Below are 23,702 nucleotides of genomic sequence, written 5' to 3'. Positions count from 1 at the left end.
TCCCAGCACTTTGGGAGGCCAAGATGGGTGGATTTCTTGAGGCCAGCAGTTCGAGACCAGCCTGGCCAACATAGCGAAACCCATCTCCACTACAAATACAAAAATTAGCCAGCCATGGTGGCCTGCACCCGCAATCCCAGCTACTTGGGAGGCTGAGGCACAAGAATCACTTGAACCCAGGAGACTGAGGTTGCAGTGAGCCGAGATTGTGTCACTGCACTCCAGTCTGGGCAACAGAACAAGTCTCTGTCTCAAAAACAACAACAAATAAACAAAAAACAACCTTGTTACAACATCAGGACATCGGCACATTATCTGTCTAACGTTAAAAAAAGAAATGGGGCGGGCGCAGTGGCTCACGCCTGTAATCCCAGCACTTTGGGAGGCCGAGTTGGGCGGATCACGAGGTCAGGAGATCGAGACCATCCTGGCTAACATGGTGAAACCCCGTCTCTCCTGAAAATACAAAAAATTAGCCTGGCATGGTCGTGGGCGCCTGTAGTCCCAGCTACTCGGAGTCTGAGGCAGGAGAATGACATGAACCCGGGAGGCGGAACTTGCAGTGAGCCGAGATCGTGCTACTGCACTCCAGCCTGGGTGACAGAGCAAGACTCCATCTCACAAAAAAAAAAAAAAAAAAAAGGGAAGGAAGAAAGGAAACAGACAAATGAGTGAAATTCAGTGCTACAGGTGTTACAATTAAATAAGCTCCTGGATCAAAAAAGTGGAAACAGTCAATCCACCACATGGAGGATACAGCAATCAAGAAAGCCTTTAGAGACAGAGGTAACATAAGATCTATTTGTTCTTGGATTCATTCTGACATTTTATTTGTAGAAACATTGGTAGTAGGAGTCCAGGTGCTGAGAAAGCTGTAACAACTATTAATGCTGATGGTGGCTATTCAGCCAAGTGTGAGATATGATCGAAACTGGAGTTAAGTGGTTGACATAAGTAATCTAAAATAAGAGGCAGAGGCTGGGTGCTGTGGCTCACGCCTGTAATCTCAGCACTTTGGGAGGCCGAGTTGGGTGGATCACTTGAGGCCAGGAGTTCGAGACCAGCCTGGCCAACATGGATAAACTCTGTCTCTACTAAAAATACAAAAATTAGCTGGGTGGGATGGTGCACGTCTGTACTCCCCACTACTTGGGAGGCTGAGGTGGGACAATCGCTTGAACCCGGTAGGCGAAGGTTGCAGTGAGCCGAGATCGCGCCACTGCATCCAGCCTGGGCAACCGAGTGAAACTTTGTCTAAAAAAAGAAAAAATTATTTCCTTGAAGAAGCTTTTCCCTCCCCACCCACAGTCCCTAGGCAGATCCCTCTCCAATAAGACTTGCTTCGGTCTTGCATTATCAGATTTCCCTCTTCACTACTGAATCGATCAGTGTTATGGACGTACAAATGTGATTATTCTTTCAGATTAAGAAAAAACAAGGCTGAGTGTGGTGGCTCACACCTGTTATCCAAACATTTTGGGAGGCCGAAATCAGGAGGCTCACTTAAGCCCAGAGTAACATAGTGAGACCTAGTCTTTACAAAAAATTAGCCAGATCTGATGGCGTGCATCTGTAGTTCCAACTACTTGCTAGGCTGAGGCAGGAGGATCTTGAGTACGGGAGGTCGAGGCTGCAGTGAGCTGTGATGGCACCACTGCACTCCAGCCTGGGCAACCGAGTGAGACCCTATATCAAAAAACAAAAATAAAAACAAAATATCAATAAGCTCCCCGGACCCACTTGTACCACCAGCTACCACCCTATTCCTCTACTCTCCTTTTAGAGTAGTGGTTCTCATCTGGGGGCAATTTTTCCCACAGGAGACATTTGGCAATGTCTGGAGACACTTCTGGTTGTCACAACTGGAGTAGGGGTGCCACTGGTATCTAGTGGTAGAAGCCTCGAATACTACTAAACATCCTCAAATGAGCACGACACACCCCCCATTCCCCCCCCCCCACACACAATAAAGCATTATCTGCTCCAAAATATCTATAGTGCTGAGGTTGACAAACCCTGTTTAAGAGCAAAACTCCTTAAAAGTGTCATCTTTATTCCACATCTCCAATTCCTTCCCTCTTTCTGTCTCATTTTTTTTTTGATATAGAGTCTTGCTCTGTTGCCCAGGCTGGAGTGCGATGGCTCACTGCAACCTCAGTCTCCCAGATGCAAGTGATTCTCCTGTCTCAGTCTCCCAAGTAGCTGGGATTACAGGCGTGCCCCACCACACCCAGGTAATTTTTGTATTTTTAGTAGAGATGGGTTTCAGCATGTTGCCTAGGCTGGTCTCAAACTCCTGACCTCAATGATCTGCCCACCACAGCCTCTCAAAGTGCTGGGATTACAGGCGTGAGCCACCATGCCCAGCCCCCTCATTCTCTCTTGAACCTACTCCAGCCAGACCCTCATCTCTACCACTTCCCCAAATGTGTCCTTGTCAGGATAATCCAACATCAAATGGTCACTCTCAGTCCTCATCAGACTTGACCTGCTGGCAGTATTTGACACACAGTATCATAGGTATCCAGTGTCCTACACTTAACTCTGTTCTTCCCCCCAGGGCTACTACATTTGTATCCTTCCCAATTTCAGCTGATGTCAACTTTATTCTTCCAGTTGTACAAGCGATCGTCAATGCTCCTTCTCTTCCTTTCACACTTGGCATCCAATTTGTCAACAAATCTTATTGGCTCTTCCTTCAAAATATATCTGGGATTTAATTACTTCCTCCAACGTCCACTGCTGCCACTCTGGGCCGTGCCAGCCTCATCTTTCACCTAGTGTCAAGGTCCTGGATCACTGCGAGAGCTTTCGTAGGGATCCCCCTGCTTCCACCTTTGCACTCATACAACCAGAGTGAGTGTGTGAAAGAGGTAAATTAGATGTCACTCCTTCCCAAAACTCTCCAATGGCTTCCTTTCTCATTCGGAATAAACGCCGAAGTCTTTACGATGTGCCCACACGGCCTCATCCAACCTGATTGCTGACATTGTGTCCTCCTTCTCCTAGTGAAGTTGCCTCTGTTGCTACCATACCGCCCTTCCTGACATTCCTTAGACACTGCAGCCACACTCCCTATGCACGGCCTTTGCACTTGCTCCCACTGCCTGGAATTTTCTCCTTCAAATACCCTGTGGCTTGTTATCCCCCACCCAGCCCTCCAGTCCTCACTCAAATGTACCTTGTCAGTAAGAAATTCTCTGCCAAGCCTTCTTAAAGGTGCAGCTACCTCTGCCCTGCCCCTCTTCTCTGCTTTATTTTATCCAAAAGGATAAAGTGTCTCTTCACCTGTCAGCTGCAGTGGTCATGCCTGTAATACCAGTACTTTGGGAGGCCGAGATGGGTAGATCGCTTGAGGTCAGGAGTTCAAGACCAGCCTGGCCAACATGGTGAAACCCTGTCTCTACTAAAAATACAAAAATTAGCTGGGCGTGGTGGCATGCACCTGTAACCCCAGATACTCGGCAGGAGAATTGCTTGAACGCGGGAGGCAGAGGTTGCAGTGCGCCCAGATCGCGTCACTGCACTCCAGCCTAGTTGACAGAGCAAGACTCAGTCTCAAAAAATCAAAAAACATTAAATTCTTTCCTGAATGAATTTTCTTTCTTTTGCTTTTTTTGTCGCTCAGGTTATCTACTAGACCTAATTAAGCAAGCTTATCTTCTTCCAGGCTTCAACTACTACTTGAATTTCATTAACTTTCCACGTTTATTTATCTTTAACCTCATTTTTATTCCTGAATTTCATTTGTATTTCCAGCAATTTGCTGTATGATTTTAACTGTGTCCACCAATTATCTAGACTTTAAAATCAATATTTAGAAACTCAAACATATTTACCCAACCACTCACACTGAACTTAAATTAAAATAAACACATGCCACAACTGTTCTTTCTCTTACATACATTTTTATATTTTGGGTATTGCCTCACCAGTTACTCATATGACGAAGCTAGAAATGATGGAGTCGTCCCTAGTTTTTTGTGTCTAATATTTCCTATATTTCATTGATCCCTGCATGCTGCTAATTTTACCTATTTTGAATCGTCTCACATAGATCACCTCTTTTCCACCTTCTTATGTGTGAGTGGATGCAAAACCTTCCTAACCAGTTTCTCTACTTCCTACTATTCCAATTCATTCTTTGTATTATTGTCAGCTTTATATTTCCAAACATCTCCAGGACTTTCAAGAAAAATGTTTGGGCCGGGCACAGTGGCTCACGCTTGTAATCCCAGCACTTTGGGAGGCCGAGGCGGGCGGATCACGAGGTCAGGAGATCGAGACCACAGTGAAACCCCGTCTCTACTAAAAATACAAAAAATTAGCCGGGCATGGTGGCGGGCGCCTGTAGTCCCAGCTACTCGGAGAGGCTGAGGCAGGAGAATGGCGTGAACCCAGGAGGCGGAGCTTGCAGTGAGCCGAGATTGCGCCATTGCACTCCAGCCTGGGCGATAGAGCGAGACTCCGTCTCAAAAAAAAAAAAAAAAGAAAAGAAAAATGTTTGAATTTCATAATAGGTCATAAATTAGTTTAATGTTCTGAACTACAGTAGAGAGGAATTTTATACCAAGCTCCTGGGGATCCCTTTGTGTGACAAACTACATCCACTTGAGTGGACAAACCCTCGGAGCAAGTCAGCCCAAGATGATGCAGCTTTATTAATCGTTAGAGTCCAATAGGAGATCCAAGATTTGGAAGGGAGATGGGGGTTTTTCAAAGAAAGTGATGAGTTTGGCCGGGCGCAGTGACTCACGCCTGTAATCTCAGCACTTTGGGAGGCCAAGGCGGGCGGATCACGAGGTCAAGAGATCAAGACCATCCTGGCTAACACAGTGAAACCCTGTCTCTACCAAAAATACAAAAAAATTATCCGGGCGTGGTGGCGGGCACTTGTAGTCCCAGCTACTTGGGAGGCTGAGGCAGGAGAATGGCGTGAACCCAGGAGGCAGAGCTTGCAGTGAGCCGAGATTGCGTCACTGCACTCCAGCCTGGGCGACAGAGCGAGAGCGAGACTCCGTCTCAAAAAAAAAAAAAAAAAAAAAGTGATGAGTTTACACAAGAAACAAACAACATAGGGGCAAAACCAGATTATAACACCTTCAAAGAACGGAAACAATTCATGTACATTAAATATTTTAAGGTATATTACTATGATTTTAGGGTCTTCAAGCTTCTCTTTGGAGGTATGTGAAGTAAGAAGAAAAGAAATGAAAATGTAATCATTATAGTGTACACACACCCTTTCTGTCTTTCTGAAACAATAATCCTGCGGTAAACCATTGGTAAAAGATGCATTCTCATCTTTATGAGAACATCTCCCTTTTCTAAGGCACTAGCTTGCTGGTGACTAGATCTTTGAAGACATACCTTGGTGCCCAGAAAGATACCTGATTAGCCAGACCAAGGGAACCAAGGAGATCACACCTCTATTTTACTCTTATTAGTCTCTTTGCAGTTTGTACTTTCAGTAGACTACCTGTACTTAATTTGCTTCTTAAAATATGATGAGGACTGCAGAAAAAATATTATGTCCATATTACCAGTAAAGCAACAAAGGTCCCCAAAAGATGGAGTGACTTGGCCAGGATCACAAAGCTAGTAAAAAACTCATTTACTCTTTTTGTCATTAATATAATAAGTCTTATCAAGTCAGGATGCTAAAACTATGGGAGAATTAATCAGAGTAAATATCTTTATTTTTATTTTTTGAGACAGTCTCGCTCTATAGTGCAGGCTTGAGTGCAGCGGCACTATCTTGGCTCACTGCAACCTCTACCTCCTGGTTCAAGCGATTCTCCCACCTCAGCCTTTCGAGTAGCTGGGATTACAGGCACTGCCACCATGCCTAGCTAATTTTTTGTATTTTTTTAGTAGAGACGGTGTTTCACTATGTTGTCTAGGCTGGTCTTGAACTCCTGAGCTCAGGCAATCCACCCGCCTTGGCCTCCCAAAGTATTAGGATTATAGATGTCCACTGTACCCAACTTACTTTTTGTATTTTTAGTAGAGACGGGGTTTCACCTGTTGGCCAGGCTGGTCTCAAACTCCTAACCTCAAGTGATCCACCTGCTTCAGCTTGCCCAAGTGCTGGGATTACAGACATGAGCCACTCCCAGCCTGTTATTTTTTTTTTAATTTTATTTAAGAGACAGGGTCTTGCTCTGTAGCCCAGGCTGAAATGCAGCCATGCAACTTTAGCTCACAGTAACCTCGAACTCCTTCCACCTCATCTTCTCAAGTAGTTAGGACTGCAGGCATGCACTATGTTGCCCAGGCTGGTCTCAAACTCCTGGCCTCAAGTGATTCTCCTACCTCTGCCTCCCAAAGCACTGGGATTACAGGCATGAGACACCACACCAGGCCCCAGAGTAAACATCTTTAAATGGAAGAGTCTGTAATGAAAGAGGCTCTACAAAATCAGTTTAATGCCGTGTTTTCTCTCTTATTATTATTATTATTTATTAAATTTTTTGAGACAGAGTCTCGCTCTGTCACCCAGGTTGGAGTGCAGTGGCACAATCTCAGTCACGGCAAGCTCCGCCTCCCAGGTTCACGCCATTCTCCTGCCTCAGCCTCCCGAGTAGCTGGGACCACAGGCGCCCACCACCACGCCTGGCTAATTTTTTGTATTTTTAGTAGAGACAGGGTTTCACCATGTTAGCCAGGGTGGTCTTGATCTCCTGACCTCGTGATCCGCCCGCCTCCACCTCCCAAAGTGCTGGGATTACAAGTGTGAGCCACGCACTCGGCCTCTATTAATATTTTTTAGTTATACTTCATGTGTCTACATTTTCATTCCATCATGAGCTCCTTGAGGACAGTGCTTAGATGATATTTATCTGTCTTCTGACACTGTGTTTCTGCCATCCAGGCAGAAAAGGCTCAATAAAAATGTATTGAATCGAATAAATATTTGTAATTCACATGACAGACAAATGCATAATGCCTAAGCAACTGTTTATTTCCCAGTATCAATAAATGTCAGCATTGTTTTCTCCTTTCCTTGCTTTCAATTTCCTGTAAAAACCTAATGGTGACTGGCCAAGGAAATTTCCTTTTTAAATTCAAATTTGGCAAACACACTGAAGACACTGCGATAATATATTCCTCGTAGGAATGTGAGAAGTGTTCAGAGCAAAGGGTTCACATATTTAGAGGTCAAAAAATTGATTCTAGGCCGGACGCGGTGGCTCACGCCTGCGATCCCAGCCCTTTGGAAGGCCAAGGCAGGTGGATCACCTGAGGTCAGGAGTTCGAGACCAGCGTGGCCAACATGGCAAAACCCCATCTCTACTAAAAATACAAAAATTAGCTAGGCATGGTGGCATGTGCCTGTACTGCCAGATACTCGGGAGGCTGAGGCAGGAGAATTGCTTGAACCTGGGAGGCAGAGGTTGCAGTGAGCCGAGATTGCACTACTGCACTCCAGTCTGGGCGACAGAGTGAGACTCTGTCTCAAAAAAAAAAATTGATTCTAATCAATAGGTATTTATTTTGCGGAGTAAAGAGATGGGAAGAATTAGAGAAAGGAAGAGGAAAAACAAAAATAAATTGCATGCAGATAATGAGAAAATAGACTCATTTTTACAGCTGTGAGCTCAGACTAAAAGATAAACAATGCTATTACTTTGGAATATAATTCTAATAAAGAACATTAAAAAAGACTCGTAGACCACAATATGTATTTATTTTGTGTTAAAGGTGTCATTTTTAGAAAGAAACAAATGTGTTTAATTTTGCTTTCCCTGTTTTTAATGAATTAAGAAAGGTCTTCTCTTACCCTCTTTTAACTGTCATCATTCCTCTCATCCAAACTTGGGGCAAAGTAATATTTACAGGTTTGTAAGAAGACACCATCTTTAAGCAGCTTTTAGGCACTTTTACAATACTGACTAAATTTTATAAAATAATATTATAAATTAACATTTAAATTATAATTTTATAAAGTGAAAATCAACAACGAATGTCAATTTCACTTTGTTTTGACTGTCATCTGTGGCCTCTGGAGTCCCTCACTTAAATCATTGGGCCTTGGTTTTATTTTTTAAGCCTATTAAAAAGGAGGATGGGGCCGGGCACAGTGGCTCACACCTGTAATCCCAGCACTTCGGGAGGCGGAGGTGGACGGATCACTTGAGGTCAGGAGTTTAAGACCAGCCTGGCCAACACGGTGAAACCCCGTCTCTACTAAAAATACAAAAAAAAAAAAAAATACAACAACAAAAAATTAGATGGGTGTGGCGGCACAAGCTTGTAGTTCCAGCTACTCGGGAGGCTGAGGCAGGAGAATTTCTTGAACCTGGGAGGCAGAGGTTGCAGTGAGCCGAGATGGTGCCACTGCACTCCAGTCTGGGAGACAGAGCGAGACCCTGTCTCAAAACAAACAAGCAAGCAAACAAACAAAAAACAAGTTGGGCGTGGTGGCTCACCCCCGTAATCCCAGCACTTTGGGAAGCCAAGGCAGGCCGATCACCTGAGGTCAGGAGTTTGAGACCAGCTTGGCCAACATGGCGAAACCCCATGTCTGCTAAAAATACAAAAATTAGCCGGGCATCATGGCGCCTGCCTATAATTCCAGCTACTCGGGAGGCTGAGGCAGGAGAAGCTCTTAAACCCAGGATGCGGAGGTTGCAGGTTGCACGTGACATAGCCAAGATCGCGCCATTGCACTCCAGCCAGGGCAACAAAAGCGAAACTCCATCTCAAAAAAAACAAAAACAAACAAAAAAACCGGAAAAACAAAAAAACAACAAACAAAAAGGGAGGATGGTATATAACTGTCCAGATACTTTCCAGCTTTGCCGCTATATGAACTATTCCTTTTGTTTAGTTTTCAGCATGGGTGCTTCTGGCACTTTTACGTACATTCCAGCTTCTGGGGACCGGCTGCCTAGAAAAACAGGCATTTGCCCCAGAAGCCATGGGGTGGCCTCACTTTGGGGGCGTGGGCAGATCGCTGGCTGCCACGCCTGGACTTTGGGACCGCAGGCAGGATCCCCTCCAGCCCAAGCACTCCGCCCAGGCGCGCCAGGCAGAGCGCCGCCCCATCCCGCCATTCCCTTCCGCCCCGGGGCGCGGATCTTGCATCTGAAACTGAGCAGAGCAAGGCGCCGGGCAGGGCCGGCGGGCCGCGTGACAAGCCCGGAGACAGCTCCGCCCACCCGCTTCCTGAGCCGCCACATCCCGGCAAGCCCTCCTACCTGCGCACGTGGTTCCGCCGCTGCTGCCTCCCGCTCGCCCCGAACCCAGTACCTGCAGCCATGGCTCCCAGCCAGCTCGGTGAGGCCCCAGCGGAGCGGCGCGGTCTGCGTCCTCGCCTGCGGCCCCCCACGCTTCTGCCTTGGCTGCGGCCGGCGGGACCCAGCACGGCAGGGGCGGCGCTGCGGGACTGAAAAGTCAGCGTCCCCGCTCCCCCGCCGGGCCGCAGCCTGCGTGGGGCCCGCCTTAGAGCAGCTCGCGGGTTTAGGACCTGGGGAGGCCCGGACCAGGCCTGCGAACGCAGGGTCCAGGTGCTGGCCTTGCGATTCGAGACTCTCCTCCCCCAGACCCTCCCAAGGCCTTGCGGTGCAGTGTGCTGCGAGTCATGAGAAAAAATGTCTTCTCTTTCAGCCTTATTTAGTGTCTCTGACAAAACCGGCCTTGTGGAATTTGCAAGAAGCCTGACCGCTCTTGGTTTGAATCTGGTCGCTTCCGGAGGGACTGCAAAAGCTCTCAGGGATGCTGGTCTGGCAGTCAGGTAAGGCATAGCTAGTTCCATCAGGAAGGAGTGTGAACACATTAACCAGGAAGTATTGTATTCCAGGCACCAGGAGCAAAATGCCTTATTTACTCCTCCCAGTAGTGCTGTGAGGTTGGTGCAATACTTTCCCGCTTTATGGGGAAAAAAAGTGAGGCTGAGAGAGATTTAGTAACTTTTAAGACCCTTGACGGCCGGGCTAGGTGGCTCACGCCTGTAATCCCAACAGTTTGGGAGGCCGAGGTGGGCTGATCACTTACGGTCAGGAGTTCGAGACCAGCCTGGCCAACATGGTGAAACCCGTCTCTACTAAAAATACAAAAATTAGACGGTGTGGTGGCACACGCCTGTAATCCCAGCTACTGAGAAGGCTGAGGCAGGAGAATCGCTTGAACCTGGGAGGCGGAGGTTGTGGTGAGCCGAGATGGCGCCACTGCACTCCATCCTGGGCGATAGAGAAAGACCCTGGACAACACACTGGACAGATTTAGCAACTTCTGCACAAGTTTAAAGAGTTGAGTAAGGGAGAAGTAGGATTGGAACCCGTGCTGTTCCTGATTTTAGGACCCTAGTCTTAGCCCCTTCCTTAAACAGATTAACTTAGGTGGGCCACTTGTTATGCAAGGAAAACTTCAGTTACTTTGACTGGTGATTTAGTGAAACTTGACATCATGAAGATTCCAATTTATCTGCCTTCCCTTAGAATCTCTGGTAACCATATGAAGGTGCAAATCATTCATTCCCACGTTCACAAGCCCTTCATTAGCTGACTGGACCATGGAAAGAAGGGACTTAGAAATGATTAACCAGGGTGCCATTGCTGATGTCAAGGAGTGGCATTTTGGGAGGAGAGGGAGGAAGTCTACTGAAAGGTAGAAAATGAAAAAAACTATAGGATAGCTATTTAATAAACGGCAGTGAGAGTTGGGTGGAACGAGATGCCCACCCTGAAACATATTTTAGAATGAAAGAGATGAAGGATATCTGTCTGCTTTCTGTTGCCATGTGGAAAATTTGCTTCTTGGTTTCTAGATCCATGTAGAGGTAGGTTATTACCTTTTCTTTGTGCACTTCTCAGCTATGTGAGCAGTACACAGCTTCCCTAAATTTAACAAGTTCAGATGGTAAGAATGCCTTACTTTTATTAACAAATACATAACTGTATATTTTCGGATGTCTTTTTGCGTCTTGTCTCTGTGGTTTTCATGGGAAACCTGTGAGAATCGTGGCTGGCAAGTTGGCTCTTTGCTCATCAGCAACCGAATGAGAATTCAAAGTCCAGACCTGCGTGCTTTCCAGTGGGCCAAGTTGGGTCCTTCTATGGTAGTGGAACCTTCTTAAAGCAAAATCCTCATCTGTAGTCTCTTTTTTTTCCCACCAAACTTTGTATTATGGAAACATTTCAGACACAATCAAAAGTAGAAAAGTGTAGTGATCCCTTGAGTCCTATGTCTGTCACCCACTTTAGGTACTTATCAACTGATTAGTCTTGTTTCTGTACCTCTACCCACTCCTCACTTATCTTCATTATGGTCATATCTTCTTTAAAAACTGGAAACGTAAATGTGTTTCTCTTCTGTGAAAGGATAAGAAGTTCACCATGAGTGATTTATTTAGAGCTCAGCACAGTAAAGTTCACTGAATGAAGTGTAAACAACTTGGAGCATTTGTTTTTTCTGCAACAAAGGCCACATTCAGTTGCAGTGGTATTTTATTCAGTTGCAGTGGTATTTTACATATGTAAACTTTTATAGTCCTTATAACAACTTTTTAGTGTAGGTAGTGTTATCTTCATTTTATAGGTAAGGAGAAACTAAGCACAACATACTTAAGTAACTTGCTTGAGATTACACAGCTAGTAAGAGGCCAAGATTTTTTTTTTTTTTTTTTCTGAGACGGAGTTTCACTCTTGTTGCTCAGGCTGGAGTGCAGTTGCACTGTCTCAGCTCATGGCAACCTCTGCCTCCCAGGTTCAAACGATTCTCCTGCCTCAGCCTCCCAAGTAGCTGGGATTACAGGTGCCTGCCACCACGCCTGGCTAATTTGTATTTTTGATAGAGACAGGGTTTCATCATGTTGGCCAGGCTGATCTCGAACTCCTGACCTCAAGTGATTCCCCCGCCTTAGCCTGCTGGGATTACAGGTGTGAGCCACCGCACCCGAGGCCAAGATTTTGTAGGAGTGGAAAGGTGTGATCCTTTGCTCTCCATCGTAAACATCACGGCCAATATTTTTATAAGAGAAGACAGGTTATAATAAGAGAAGAGCATAACAAATTTATTTAACAAAGTTTTACATGACATGAGAGCCTTCAGAATGAAGACCCAAAGATAGAGGAAAAACCATCCATTTTTATGTTTGGGTTCAACAAAGAATGGACAGAAAGCTGGAAGTATGATTGGACAGCAAGGATATGGTGTATGCTAGTAGACAGGTGGAGAAAGCCAGGAAAGCCTGTCTGTCCAGATTGTTCTTGGCTTCTCTAAAATTCTTTCTCCACCCCACGAGGATCTCCTGACCTACTATTGGGCAAGGAGATGAGAGGATTTCTTTATGGCCAGCTCCTAGACAGAAAGCCAGTGGAAAGTTAGAATCATAAGTTTAATTCTTATGACTGGCTTTGGGGAAAAAGTTCTAGTTTCTGTAAACTGCCCTGGGGAAGAGAAATTCTCATTTCTGTGACTTCAGGGAAGAATGAAGGGTGAGAGGCAAGAGGGCAGGAGAAAGCTATATGTATATATTTTTTTTTGAGAGGGTTTTGCTCTGTCACCCAGGCTGGAGTGCAGTGGCACAATCATGGCTAATTGCAGCCTTGATCTCCCAGGCTCAGGCAATCCTTCCACCTCAGCCTCCTGAGTATCTGGGACTACAGGTGCACACGCATGCCCGACTAATTTTTGTATTTTTGATAGAGATGGTTTCACTATGTTGTCCGTCTGGTCTTGAACTCCAGGGCTTAAGCAATTTTGCCTGCCTTGGCCTCCCAAAGTGCTGGGATTACAGGTGTGATCCACCATGCCTGGACAAGGTCTTGGTTCTGGCTGGGCGCAGTGGCTCACGCCTGTAATACCAGCACTTTGGGAGGCCGAGGCTGGCGGATCATCTGAGGTCAGGAGTTTGAGCCCAGCCTGGCCGACATGGTGAAACTCCATCTCTGCTAAAAATACAAAAAAGAATCAGCCGGATGTGGTGGCGTGCGCCTGTAATCCCAGCTACTCAGGAGGCTGAGGCAGGAGAATTGCTTGAACCCGGGAGGTGGAGGTTACAGTGAGCCGAGATTCCATCACTACACTCCAGCCTGGGTGACAGAGAGAAACACTGTCTCAAAAAAAAAAAAAAGAGATCTTGGTTCAGAGGCTGCTTTTGAGCATATTTTTGGGTGTTGTTATCTGCAATAATTTTATCCCAGGAAGTTAACCATTACCTTGTCATGAGGTAAACTGATGGATTTTAATTAGTGAGTATACAGCAGTGAGCATACATAGAATTATTTCCCAAGACTACAGCCATTATGTATAAATTCTTCAGTTCCAAGGAGGAGCAAGCTTTTTAATTACCCCAAATGTTTAATTCTAGAAATAAATCCGCCTTCTCTAAGTTTTAAGTGAAGGTCTTCATTTGGAGGAAATGGATTTTATTTCCTGAACCCCAGGAAAAGAAATTTTGAATTTGAAAACATTTATGTCACCAGTTTGTGGATGTTGGAACCGTGTGTGTCGTTGGTCAAACACCAGTCATTTGCAAATGGCTCCCCTTAATAGGAGAATCTACCCAGGAAATTCCGTATCTTACTGGCAGAACTTGCTGCTTTAAAGTGTTTATTATAGTCTCAGCTACTTGGAGGATTACTTAATAAGCCCAGGAGTTCTAGGCTGCCATGCACTGTAGTCTTGCCTGTGAATAATCACGTACTCCAGGCTGGGCAACATAGTGAGATCCCATCTCAAAAACTATATATGTTGATTGCAGAAAATTCGAAAACATGGACAACTCTAAAGAAGGTAGTAAAAATGAATTGTAATTCTTAACATGTTAGTATATTTTTCTTCTAGCATTTTTATAAGCATGTACTTTATTTCATAGCTTACACAGAAGATAGATGCGGTTTTGCTTCCTGCTTTATTTATTTATTTCTTTTTATTTATTTATTTTTTGAGACAGAGTTTCGCTGTTGTTGCCCAGGTTGAAATGCAGTGGCACGATCTTTGCTCACTGCAACCTCTGCCTCCCGGGTTCAAGAGATTCTCCTGCCTCAGTCTCCTGAGTAGCTGGGATTACAGGCATGCCCCACTATGCCCGGCTAATTTTGTATTTTTAGTAGAGGTGGGGTTTCACCGTGTTGGCCAGGCTGGTCTCGAACTCCCTTACCTCAGGTGATCCATTCGCCTTGGTCTCCCAAAGTGCTGGGATTACAGGTGTGAGCCACCCCACCCGGCCCCTGCTTTATTTTTTCTTATATATTGTGGGCAGTTTTACACACCATTACAACTTATAAAGTCTGCCAGAGTGTTCATGGTTACAACTTTCTAGGGGTCTGCTTTGTGATATGGATTAATATTTATCATCCTTCACTTGACCCTTTGTCACATTGTGTGATTATTTTTTCTAGTTTACTTCTTTTTTTTCCCATGTAAAACTTTTTATTTAACATTTCTGTAATCAGACCGCTCAATCTTTTGTTTAAAATTTGGAAAGCATTCGTCACATATTTAATTTTGCTACATGCATGATTTTTTAAATGCTAAACCTTTGATTCATAAGGAATGTGTTTTTGTGTGGGTTTAACCAGTTATTCCAATAGCAACACCACTTTATTAAACAGTCTTTTATGTCTTCACTCACTTGATATGCCATCTTCATGTGTTGTTGTTGTTATTTTTTGAGATGGAGTCTTGCACTGTTGCCCAGGCTGGAGTGCAGTGGCATGATCTCGGCTCACTGCGACCTCCATCTCCTGGGTTCAAGTGATTATCCTGCCTCAGCCTCCCGAGTAGCTGGGATTACAGGTGCCCACCATCACGCTCGGCTAATTTTTTCTATTTTTTTAGTAGAGATGGGGTTTCATCATGTTGGCCAGGCTGGTCTCAAACTCCCCTCCTCAGGTGATCCACCTGCCTCGGCCTTCCAAAGTGCTGGATTTACAGCCATGAGCCACCGTGCCCGGCCAAGGATATTTTTAATGCTTTTTGTTACATACTGCCACATTCTCAGTTGTATGTCTTAGTGATATTATTTAATGAGTATGGCTTATGATTCAGTTTCTAAATTCTCTGAAAATTATAAAACCAATGCTGTAATAGTTACCAGTTATACCTGAACATACACAACAGTTAGGAAACATATTAAATAAACTTTTTTTCGAAAGTAAATAGAATTTTACTTAAGAAATCAAGTATAGTGAAATACTTTAAAAAATCAGAATTTTCTCGTTGTTGAATTTAGGCTCAAAATCTCTTGAAATGAAAACAGTGGATGCTTTGAATAGTGAAAATTACAATTCAGCCACACCAGTAGTACCATTCTGTTTATCTGTTTTTCAGAGATGTCTCTGAGTTGACGGGATTTCCCGAAATGTTGAGGGGTCGTGTGAAAACTTTGCATCCTGCAGTCCATGCTGGTAAGTGGTTACTATCTTTACTGTAAAACAGTCAGTGGTTTCCAGGAATATTTTAGTTGATAGCGTCCTAAAATAAAGGAAGAAAAAGGCTTAAGAGAAATTTACATATAAAGTTAATGTTATGAAGTTGCTGCCAGATTTCATAATACGTTAGAACTGGTTTAAAATCCAGCTTGTCTTACTACTTGATGAATTCAGATTGTTTTCCTGTGCTTGCTATTAGTCCTGACCTGATACCTAATTTAGAGTCTGGTGTTTCCTGCTCGAGTTGCTGAAGATATTTAGATTTCACAGTATGAAAATACTTTTAAAATAGTTCAAACTTAGAATGAAGCATCACAGTGTAACTGACTTGCAAAAGAATTTTTTTTTCAAAGTGCTTTACATTTGTTCGTTCACCTGAGAATGAATTGTATATAAACCAAAACGGCAAGAAACTGGTATCCTCCTAGTTTGTCAGTTGTGGTACAATTTGGTGAATAAAGCTGAATGGCTACAGATCATCAGACAAGCCACTGACTTACAGGAACGCATAGATTGTTCTGGAACTAGCAACAGTTTTGTAAAATTCCTTTTACCTTTTTTATATTTTATTGCTCAAGAAACAGGGATCAAGAACTGAAGAAAAAGATTTTTAAATGTATCTTTTTTTTTTTTTTTTTTTTGAGACAGGGTCATACTCTTGCCCAGGCTGGAGTGCAGTGGTGCGATCATGGCTCGCTGCAGCCTCTGTCTGCCTCCCGGGCTCAAGCAGTTCTCCCACCTCAGCCTCCCAAGTAGCTGAGACTATAGGCATGTGCCACCATGCCCAGCTAACTTTTGTATAGCTTTTATAGAGACGGGGTCTCACCTTGTTGCCCAGGCTGGTCTTGAACACCTGGGCTCAAGCGATCCCCCACCTTAGCCTCCCAAAGTGCTGGTATTACAGGCATGAGCCACTGTGGCCAGCCAAATATATCTGTTAATCCTAATTTTTTTGTTTGATAACTCCCCAACTACATGTTTGATATTCTTTAGTTAAGAATATTATGCTGGGCATGGTGGCTCTTGCCTGTAGTCCCAGCACTTTGAGAGCTGAGACAGGAGAATTGCTTGAGCGCAGGAGTTTAAGATCACCCTGGGCAACATGGCAACACCCCCCTTCTCTTTAAAAAATTGAAAAGACCAGCTGGGTGTGGTGATGCATTCCTGTAGTCCCAGCTACTTGGGAGGCTGAGGTAGGAGGATCACTTGAGCCCTGGAGGTCGGGGCTATAGTGAGTTGTATTACGCCGCTGCAGTCCAGCCTGGGCGATAGAGCGAGACCATCTCAAAAAAAAAAAAAACATTTTTTTTTAATCAAGAGGATTTAATTTGATTGAAGGTACTATGTTGAAAGAAATTCCTTAATCTGACTTGTTGTTTGAACCTAATGACTTTGTTTAACTTTGTTAAATTAGGAATCTTGGCTCGTAATATTCCAGAAGATAATGCTGACATGGCCAGACTTGATTTCAGTCTTATAAGGTAAAAACCTGAAATTGAACTTTTAACACATTACGGACCAACAACAAAGACTGTGCCAAACCTGATATCCCTGGTTTTTCTTACTCACTATAAACCTTTACTGCGTACCTTCTGTGTGACTTTGTATGTGTGTAAGCATTTTGGTTTGGCCAGATTTATATACCAAAATACATACTTAAGTTTTTTAGGAAGTTACAGTCTAAATCTTAGTATGTATAGGTTGAGTATCCCTTATCTGAAATGCTTGGGACCCAGAAGTGTCTTGGATTTCAGATTTCTTCAGATTTTGGAATATTTGCAGGTAACATACCAGTTGAGCATCCCTCAGAAATCCGAAATGCCCCGTGAGCATTTCCTCCAAGTGTCATGTTGACGCTCAAAAATTTTCAGATTTTGGAGCATTTCAGATTTCAGGTTTTCATATTAGTAATTATCAACTTGCACAACTAACTGAGTTATTTGCATAAAGATACTGGCTGTTTCTCTTAAATGTACGTAACAGCTTTATTGAGATCTAATCCACATACCATACCACTCACCAATTGAAAATGTACAAATCAGTGGTTCACAGAAGTTGTGCAACCATTACTGTGTTAGCCTATCCTGCATTGCTATAAAGGAATACTAGAAGCTGGGTAATTTATGAAAATAGGTTTATTTTGGCTCATGATTCTACGGACAGTACAAGAAGCATGGTGCCAGCATCAGCTTCTGGTGAGGGCTTCAGGAAGTTTATAATCACAATGGAATCACAATGGAAAGCAGAGGGGGAGCTGGCATATCCCATGAGAGAAGAAGCAAGAGAGGGAGAGGAGGAGTTGCCCAGCTCTTTTACTTTTTAAATTTTATTCTTAATTTAATTTAATTTTATTTTGAGACAGGGTCTCGCTCTGTTGCTCAGGTTGGAGTTCAGTGGCATGACCTTGGCTCACTGCAACCTCTGCCTCCCGCGTTCAAGTGATTCTCCTGCCTCAGCCTCCTGAGTAGCTGAGATTACAGGCGTTTGTCACCACGCCCAGCTCATTTTTACTATTTTTAGTAGAGATGGGGTTTCACCATGTTAGTCAGGCTGGTCTCGGAACTCCTGACCTCAAATGATCCACCCACCTCGGCCTCCCAAAGTGCTGGGATTAGGTGTGAGCCACCACGCCCGGCCAGCCCGGCTCTTTTAAACGACCAGCTCTGCCTGAACTCAGAGTGAGGACTCATTATGGGGAGGGCACCAAGCCATTCATAAGGGATCTGCCCCCGTGACCCAGTTATCTCCCGCCAGGCCCCACCTCCAACATTGGAGATCACATTTCAAAATGACATTTGGAGAGGACACACATCCAAACCATATTAATTGCCACATCCAATATTAAAACGTATTCATCACCCCCACCCCAAACCCTATGCCCATACGCATTTATTCTCCATTTCCCCAACATCCTCCAGCCTCGGCAACCACCAGTTGCTATGTCTCTGATTTGCCTGTAGTGGACGTTTTTGTATAAATGGAGTCTAACAATATATGGTTTTTTGTTCCTGGCTTCTTTCACTTAGCATGTTTTCAAGGTTTATCCATGTTATAGCATAGTATCAATAGTTCATTTCCTTTTTAGTGCTGAAAAATGATCCATTGTGTGGTCATACCCTGTTTTGTTTATTAGTTCATTTGTTGATGGACATTTGGGTTGTTTCTACTTTTTGAATATTATGGATAATGCAGCTATAAATATTTGTGTATAAGTTTTTGTGTGGACATACACATTCATTTCATTGGGGTATATACCTAGGAGTGGAATTCCTTGATCATATGGTAACTATGTTTAGCTTTTGAGGAACCGCGACCCTGTATTTCAGAGTGCTGCACCATTTTACAGTTCCAGCAGCAGTGTGCTGGGTGGGGTTCCAGTTTCTCCACATCCTCATCAACGTTACTATCTGTCTTTTTGATTCTAGTCATTCTAGGGGTTTTGAAGTGGCATCTCATTGTGGTTATAATTTGTTTTCCAAATAATGTGGAACACCGTTGCATGTGCTTCCTAGCCAGTTGTGTACCTTCTTTGGAGAAATGTCTGTTGAGACCTTTTGTCCATTTTTAGTTGAGTTATTTATCTGTTTATTATTGAGTTGTAAGTTTGTTTCCTCTCATTCTATGGATTGTGTTAGCCTTTCTTGATGGTGTCCTTTGAGCATCACAAGTTTTTTCTTTTTTTTGAGACGGAGTCTTAATCTTGCCCAGGCTGGAGTACAGTGGTGTGATCTTGGCTCACTGCAACCTCCACCTCCTGGGTTCAAGCGATTCTGCCTCAGTCTCCTGAGTAGCTGGGGTTACAGGTGCCTGCCACCACACTTGGCTAATTTTTTTGGATTTTTAGTAGAGATAGGGTTTCACCATGTTGGCCAGGCTAGTCTTGAATTCCTGACCTCAGGTTATCCGCCCGCCTTGGCCTCCCAAACTGCTGGGATTATAGGCGTGAGCCACCGTGCCTGGCCCACCAATGTTTTTCATTTTGATGATGTCGAATTTATTTTTTCTTTTGTTGCTTGTGTTAATGGTGTCATATCTAAGAAACCATTGCCTAATCCTCAGTAATGAAGATTTTTGTGTATATTTTCTTTCTTTTTTTTTTGAGATGGAGTTTCGCTCTTGTTGCCCAGGCTGGAGTGTAGTGGCATGATCTCGGCTCACTGCAACCTTCGCCTCCTGGGTTCAAGCGATTCTCATGCCTCAGCCTCGCAAGTAGCTGGGATTACAGGCGCCCGCCACCATGCCCAGCTAATTTTTTTGTGTTTTTAGTAGAGACGGGGTTTCTCCATGTTGGCCAGGCTGGTCTTGAACTCCTGACCTCAGGTGATCCACCCGCCTTGGCCTCCCAAAGTGCTGGGGTTACAAGCGTGAGCCACCGCACCCGGCCTGTGTGCATTTCTTTTAAGAGTTATTTTAATGTTAGCTCTTATACTTCAGTCTTTGGTTCATTTTAAGTTAATTTTTATATACAGACATGAAATAGAAGTCTTATTTTGTATGTGGCTGTCTAGTTGTCTCAGCATCATTTGTTGAAAAGACTGTTCTTTGCCCAATTGAATGGTCTTGGTACCCTTGGTCTGTGTGCCTGCTGTTATGCCAGTACTACACTATTACTATAGGCTGGTAACAAATTTTGAAATCAGCAAGTGTGAGTCCTCCAACTTCGTTTTTCTGTTTTATTATTTTTTATTTATTTATTTATTTATTTTGAGATGGAGTCTGGCTCTGTTGCCCAGGCTGGAGTGCAGTGGCGCGATCTTGGCTCACTGCAAGCTCCGCCTCCCGGGTTCACGCCCTTCTCCTGCCTCAGCCTCCCGAGTAGCTGGGACTACAGGTGCCCGCTACCATGCCCAGCTAATTTTTTTGTATTTTTAGTAGAGACAGGGTTTCACCATGTTCGCCAGGATGGTCTCGATCTCCTGACCTCGTGATTCGCCCGCCTCGGCCTCCCAAGTGCTAGGATTACAGGTGTGAGCCACTGCGCCCGGCCCCAACTTCGTTTTTCTTATTCAAGATGGCTTTGACTCTTCAGGGTCCCTTGCATTTCCACATGATTTTTAGAATCAGCTTGTCCATTTCTGCAAAACAACACAGTTGGAATTTTCATAGGGATTGTGTTGAATCTGTAGATCAATTTGGGAAATGTTGCCACCCTAAGAATAGTAAATCTTCCAGTCCGTGAACATGGGGTGTCTTTAATTTCTTTTAACATTGTCTTGTGAAGTAGAATTGTTTTTTTAATTTTTTCTCATTCATTGCTAATGTATATTTTAATACAGTTGATTTTTATATATTGATCATATATCCTGCGGCTTTGCTGAACTCATTTATTAGCGCTAAAAGGTTATTTTTGTGAATTTGGGATTTTCTGTATACTAGATGGTATCATCTGCAAATAGATATAACTTCACTGCTTTCTTTCCAGTCCTGATGCCTTTTATTTTCTTTTCTTTGCTAATTGCTCTGGCTAGAACTTTTAGTACAGTGTTCAGTAGAAGTGGTAAGAATGGACATTATGTTTTGTTTCTTTTTTTTAAGATGGAGTTTTGCTCTTGTTGCCCAAGCCGGCGTGCAGTTGCGTGATCTTGGCTCACTGTGACCTCTGCCTCCCGGGTTCAAGTGATTTTCCTGCTTCAGCCTCCCAAGTAACTGGGATTACAGGCATGTGCCACCTTGCCCGGCTAATTTTGTATTTTTAGTAGAGATGGGGTTTCTCCATGTTGGTCAGGCTGGTCTTGAACTCCCAACCTCAGGTGATCCGTCCTCCTCAGCCTCCCAAAGTGCTGGGATTACAGGCATGTGCCACCTTGCCTGGCTAATTTTTGTATTTTTAGTCGAGATGGGGTTTTACCATATTGGCCAGGCTGGTCTCGAACTTCTGACCTCAGGTGATCTGCCTGGCTCAGCCTCCCAACGTGCTGGGATTATAGGCGTGAGCTACTGCGCCCGGCCTCTTGTCTTGTTTCTGAGTTTAGTAGACAAGTATTTTAGTCTTTCACCATCAAGTATGATGTTAGCTGTGGGTTTTTCTTACACTTTGTCATGTTCAGTAAATTCCCTTCTATTTTAATTTGTTGAGTGTTTTTATATGAATAGCTGTTGAATTGTGTCAGATCCTTTTTGTACATCTATTGAGATGATCAGGTGGTTTTTGCATTTTTCTGGATTCAGTTTGTTAGTGTTTTGTTGAGAGTTTTTGTGTGAAGATACCTAAGAAGTACTGGTCTTTAGTTTTCTTGTGACATTTGTCTGGTTTTAGTAGGAGGGCAGTAGACTTAATAAAGATGAGCTGGGAAGTGTTTCCCCTCCTATTCTGTTCTTCTGTTGTTTTTATTTTTTTTTTTTAATTAGTTTTCAGCAGTTAGGCTTGTTTGGAGCCTGCCTCTAGAGCTCCTCGCACTACAGGCCTAGGAGTGGAACTGTACTTCACTGATTGTTAATTTTAGATTACTTCTGTATTTTAAATTATTCTTTTGGCATTCCTATTACCATCATTTTTATGACCTCTCTGAAGGCAAAACAAATGTTTCACCCTTAGAATGCTCTGATATTTTTCATCATTGTGCGAATCCATTGGAAAAATAATCTAAATTCTAATGTTCTGGATAATAGTGATCACATTCCAAAATGAGAATGTTACCTGTAATCTTGTACTTTATACTTCTATTAAAATGTTCTATAAGTTTTTGATGGCTTGGTGGTTCTGGGTAGCTAAGGTTGTACAAGCAGCAGCGTTGCAGTGTGACGTGGAGGGAGTACTGTGTATTCAGATCCTGGGAATACCTGCTGACTAAATTACCTCAGCTCGACCCCAGCAGGACACCCTGACTTTTTAACACACTCGTTAGAATTCTAAAATGTCAGGCTCACAGTTTATATATTAGTTCTGTATGGCTTTTCGTTATGTTAATAGTACTGACTTGTTTTTTTCCTAGATAGCTATAAACCACATGAGTGGACTTTTTAATGACAGCCAGATTCGTCTTTGTTTTTATAGAGTTGTTGCCTGCAATCTCTATCCCTTTGTGAAGACAGTGGCTTCTCCAGGTGTAACTGTTGAAGAGGCTGTGGAGCAAATTGACATTGGTAAGTCAGAAAAACCATTTTAGAAGACTGAGAGAGGAGAGGATTATTTAAATTTTAGTGAGATGTCATTTTGAATTTTATTACTGAGGAAATAGAAAATAGCTACTTCTGGATTGTGTTTTGGGATTACTATAATTCATTTATATTTTCTAAGCTTTTTTGTGTGCAGAGATTCATCTGGGTTATTTTCCTGATTTATTTATTTATTTATTTTATTTTTATTTTTTTGAGACAAAGTCTTGCTGTGTCACCCAGGCTGGAGTGCAGTGGCGCAATTTTGGCTGACTGCAACCTCTGCCTCCTGGGCTCAAGTGATTCTCTTGCCTCAGCCTCCTGAGTAGCTGGGATTACAGGTGCACACCACCACGCCCGGCTAATTTTTTTTTTGTGTATTTTTTTGTAGAGATGGAATTTCGCAATGTTGGCCAGAGTGGTCTCGAACACCTGACCTCAGGTGATCCACCTGCCTCAGCCTCCCAAAGTGCTGGGATTCCAGGCATGAGCCACTGCGCCCAGCTTATTTTCCTGATTTTTAAGTCAGGAATTAAAATGGAAGTACATGCACAATGACTTTATTTGAAGGCGGTTCATAAGCTGATAGGGACATACAAAAATCAATATGTCTTTTGTTCTTCAAAGGTGGAGTAACCTTACTGAGAGCTGCAGCCAAAAACCACGCTCGAGTGACAGTCGTGTGTGAACCAGAGGACTATGTGGTGGTGTCCACAGAGATGCAGAGCTCCGAGAGTAAGGACACCTCCTTGGAGACTAGACGCCAGTTAGCCTTGAAGGTGGGATGCACTTTCATGATATTGTAAGTTACATCCATGGAGTGCAGTGTTTGCCAGACCAAGCAGTATTCAATTCTTGGTAGATTGCATCACCTACCAAAGGTCTGCTTGGAGCTGCTATCCTTTTGTTAAAAATGGAGAGACCAGCTATTACAGAGGTATTCTGTCAAAAAGATTGACAGAGGGCCAGGTGCGGTGGCTCATGCCTGTAATCCCAGCACTTTGGGAGGCCGAGGCAGGTGGATCACCTGAGGTCAGGAGTTTGAGTTTGAGACCTGCCTGGCCAATGTGGTGAAACCCCGTCTCTACTGAAAATACAAAAATTAGCCGAGTGTGGTGTGGTACGCCTGTAATCCCAGCTACTCGGGAGACTGAGGCAGGAGAATCTCTAGAACCCAGCAGGCGGAAGTTGCATTGAGCCGAGATCACACCACTGCACTCTAGCCTG

General features: G+C 43.8%; 1 protein-coding gene across 2 annotated transcripts in view; it reads left to right on the top strand.

Annotated features, from left to right (window-relative positions):
• The first annotated feature begins 9,158 nt into the window (after positions 1-9,158).
• Positions 9,159-23,702, top strand: part of ATIC (5-aminoimidazole-4-carboxamide ribonucleotide formyltransferase/IMP cyclohydrolase) — a 45,912-nt gene continuing 31,368 nt past the window's right edge. For both annotated transcript variants that reach the window (XM_058438692.1, XM_032754623.2), the window contains exons 1-6: positions 9,159-9,282; positions 9,613-9,739; positions 15,280-15,356; positions 16,795-16,861; positions 22,375-22,463; positions 23,103-23,254. In XM_058438692.1, the coding sequence (XP_058294675.1) occupies positions 9,264-9,282; positions 9,613-9,739; positions 15,280-15,356; positions 16,795-16,861; positions 22,375-22,463; positions 23,103-23,254 (531 nt within the window). In that variant the 5' untranslated portion in view covers positions 9,159-9,263. The remainder of the gene's footprint in view (positions 9,283-9,612; positions 9,740-15,279; positions 15,357-16,794; positions 16,862-22,374; positions 22,464-23,102; positions 23,255-23,702) is intronic.

Source organism: Hylobates moloch, unplaced genomic scaffold, assembly GCF_009828535.3.
Source record: "Hylobates moloch isolate HMO894 unplaced genomic scaffold, HMol_V3 SCAFFOLD_1, whole genome shotgun sequence".
Classification (NCBI taxonomy): Eukaryota; Metazoa; Chordata; class Mammalia; order Primates; family Hylobatidae; genus Hylobates; species Hylobates moloch.
The sequence above is the reverse complement of the archived record's forward strand: the minus strand, read 5'-3'. Positions and strand labels throughout refer to the sequence as shown.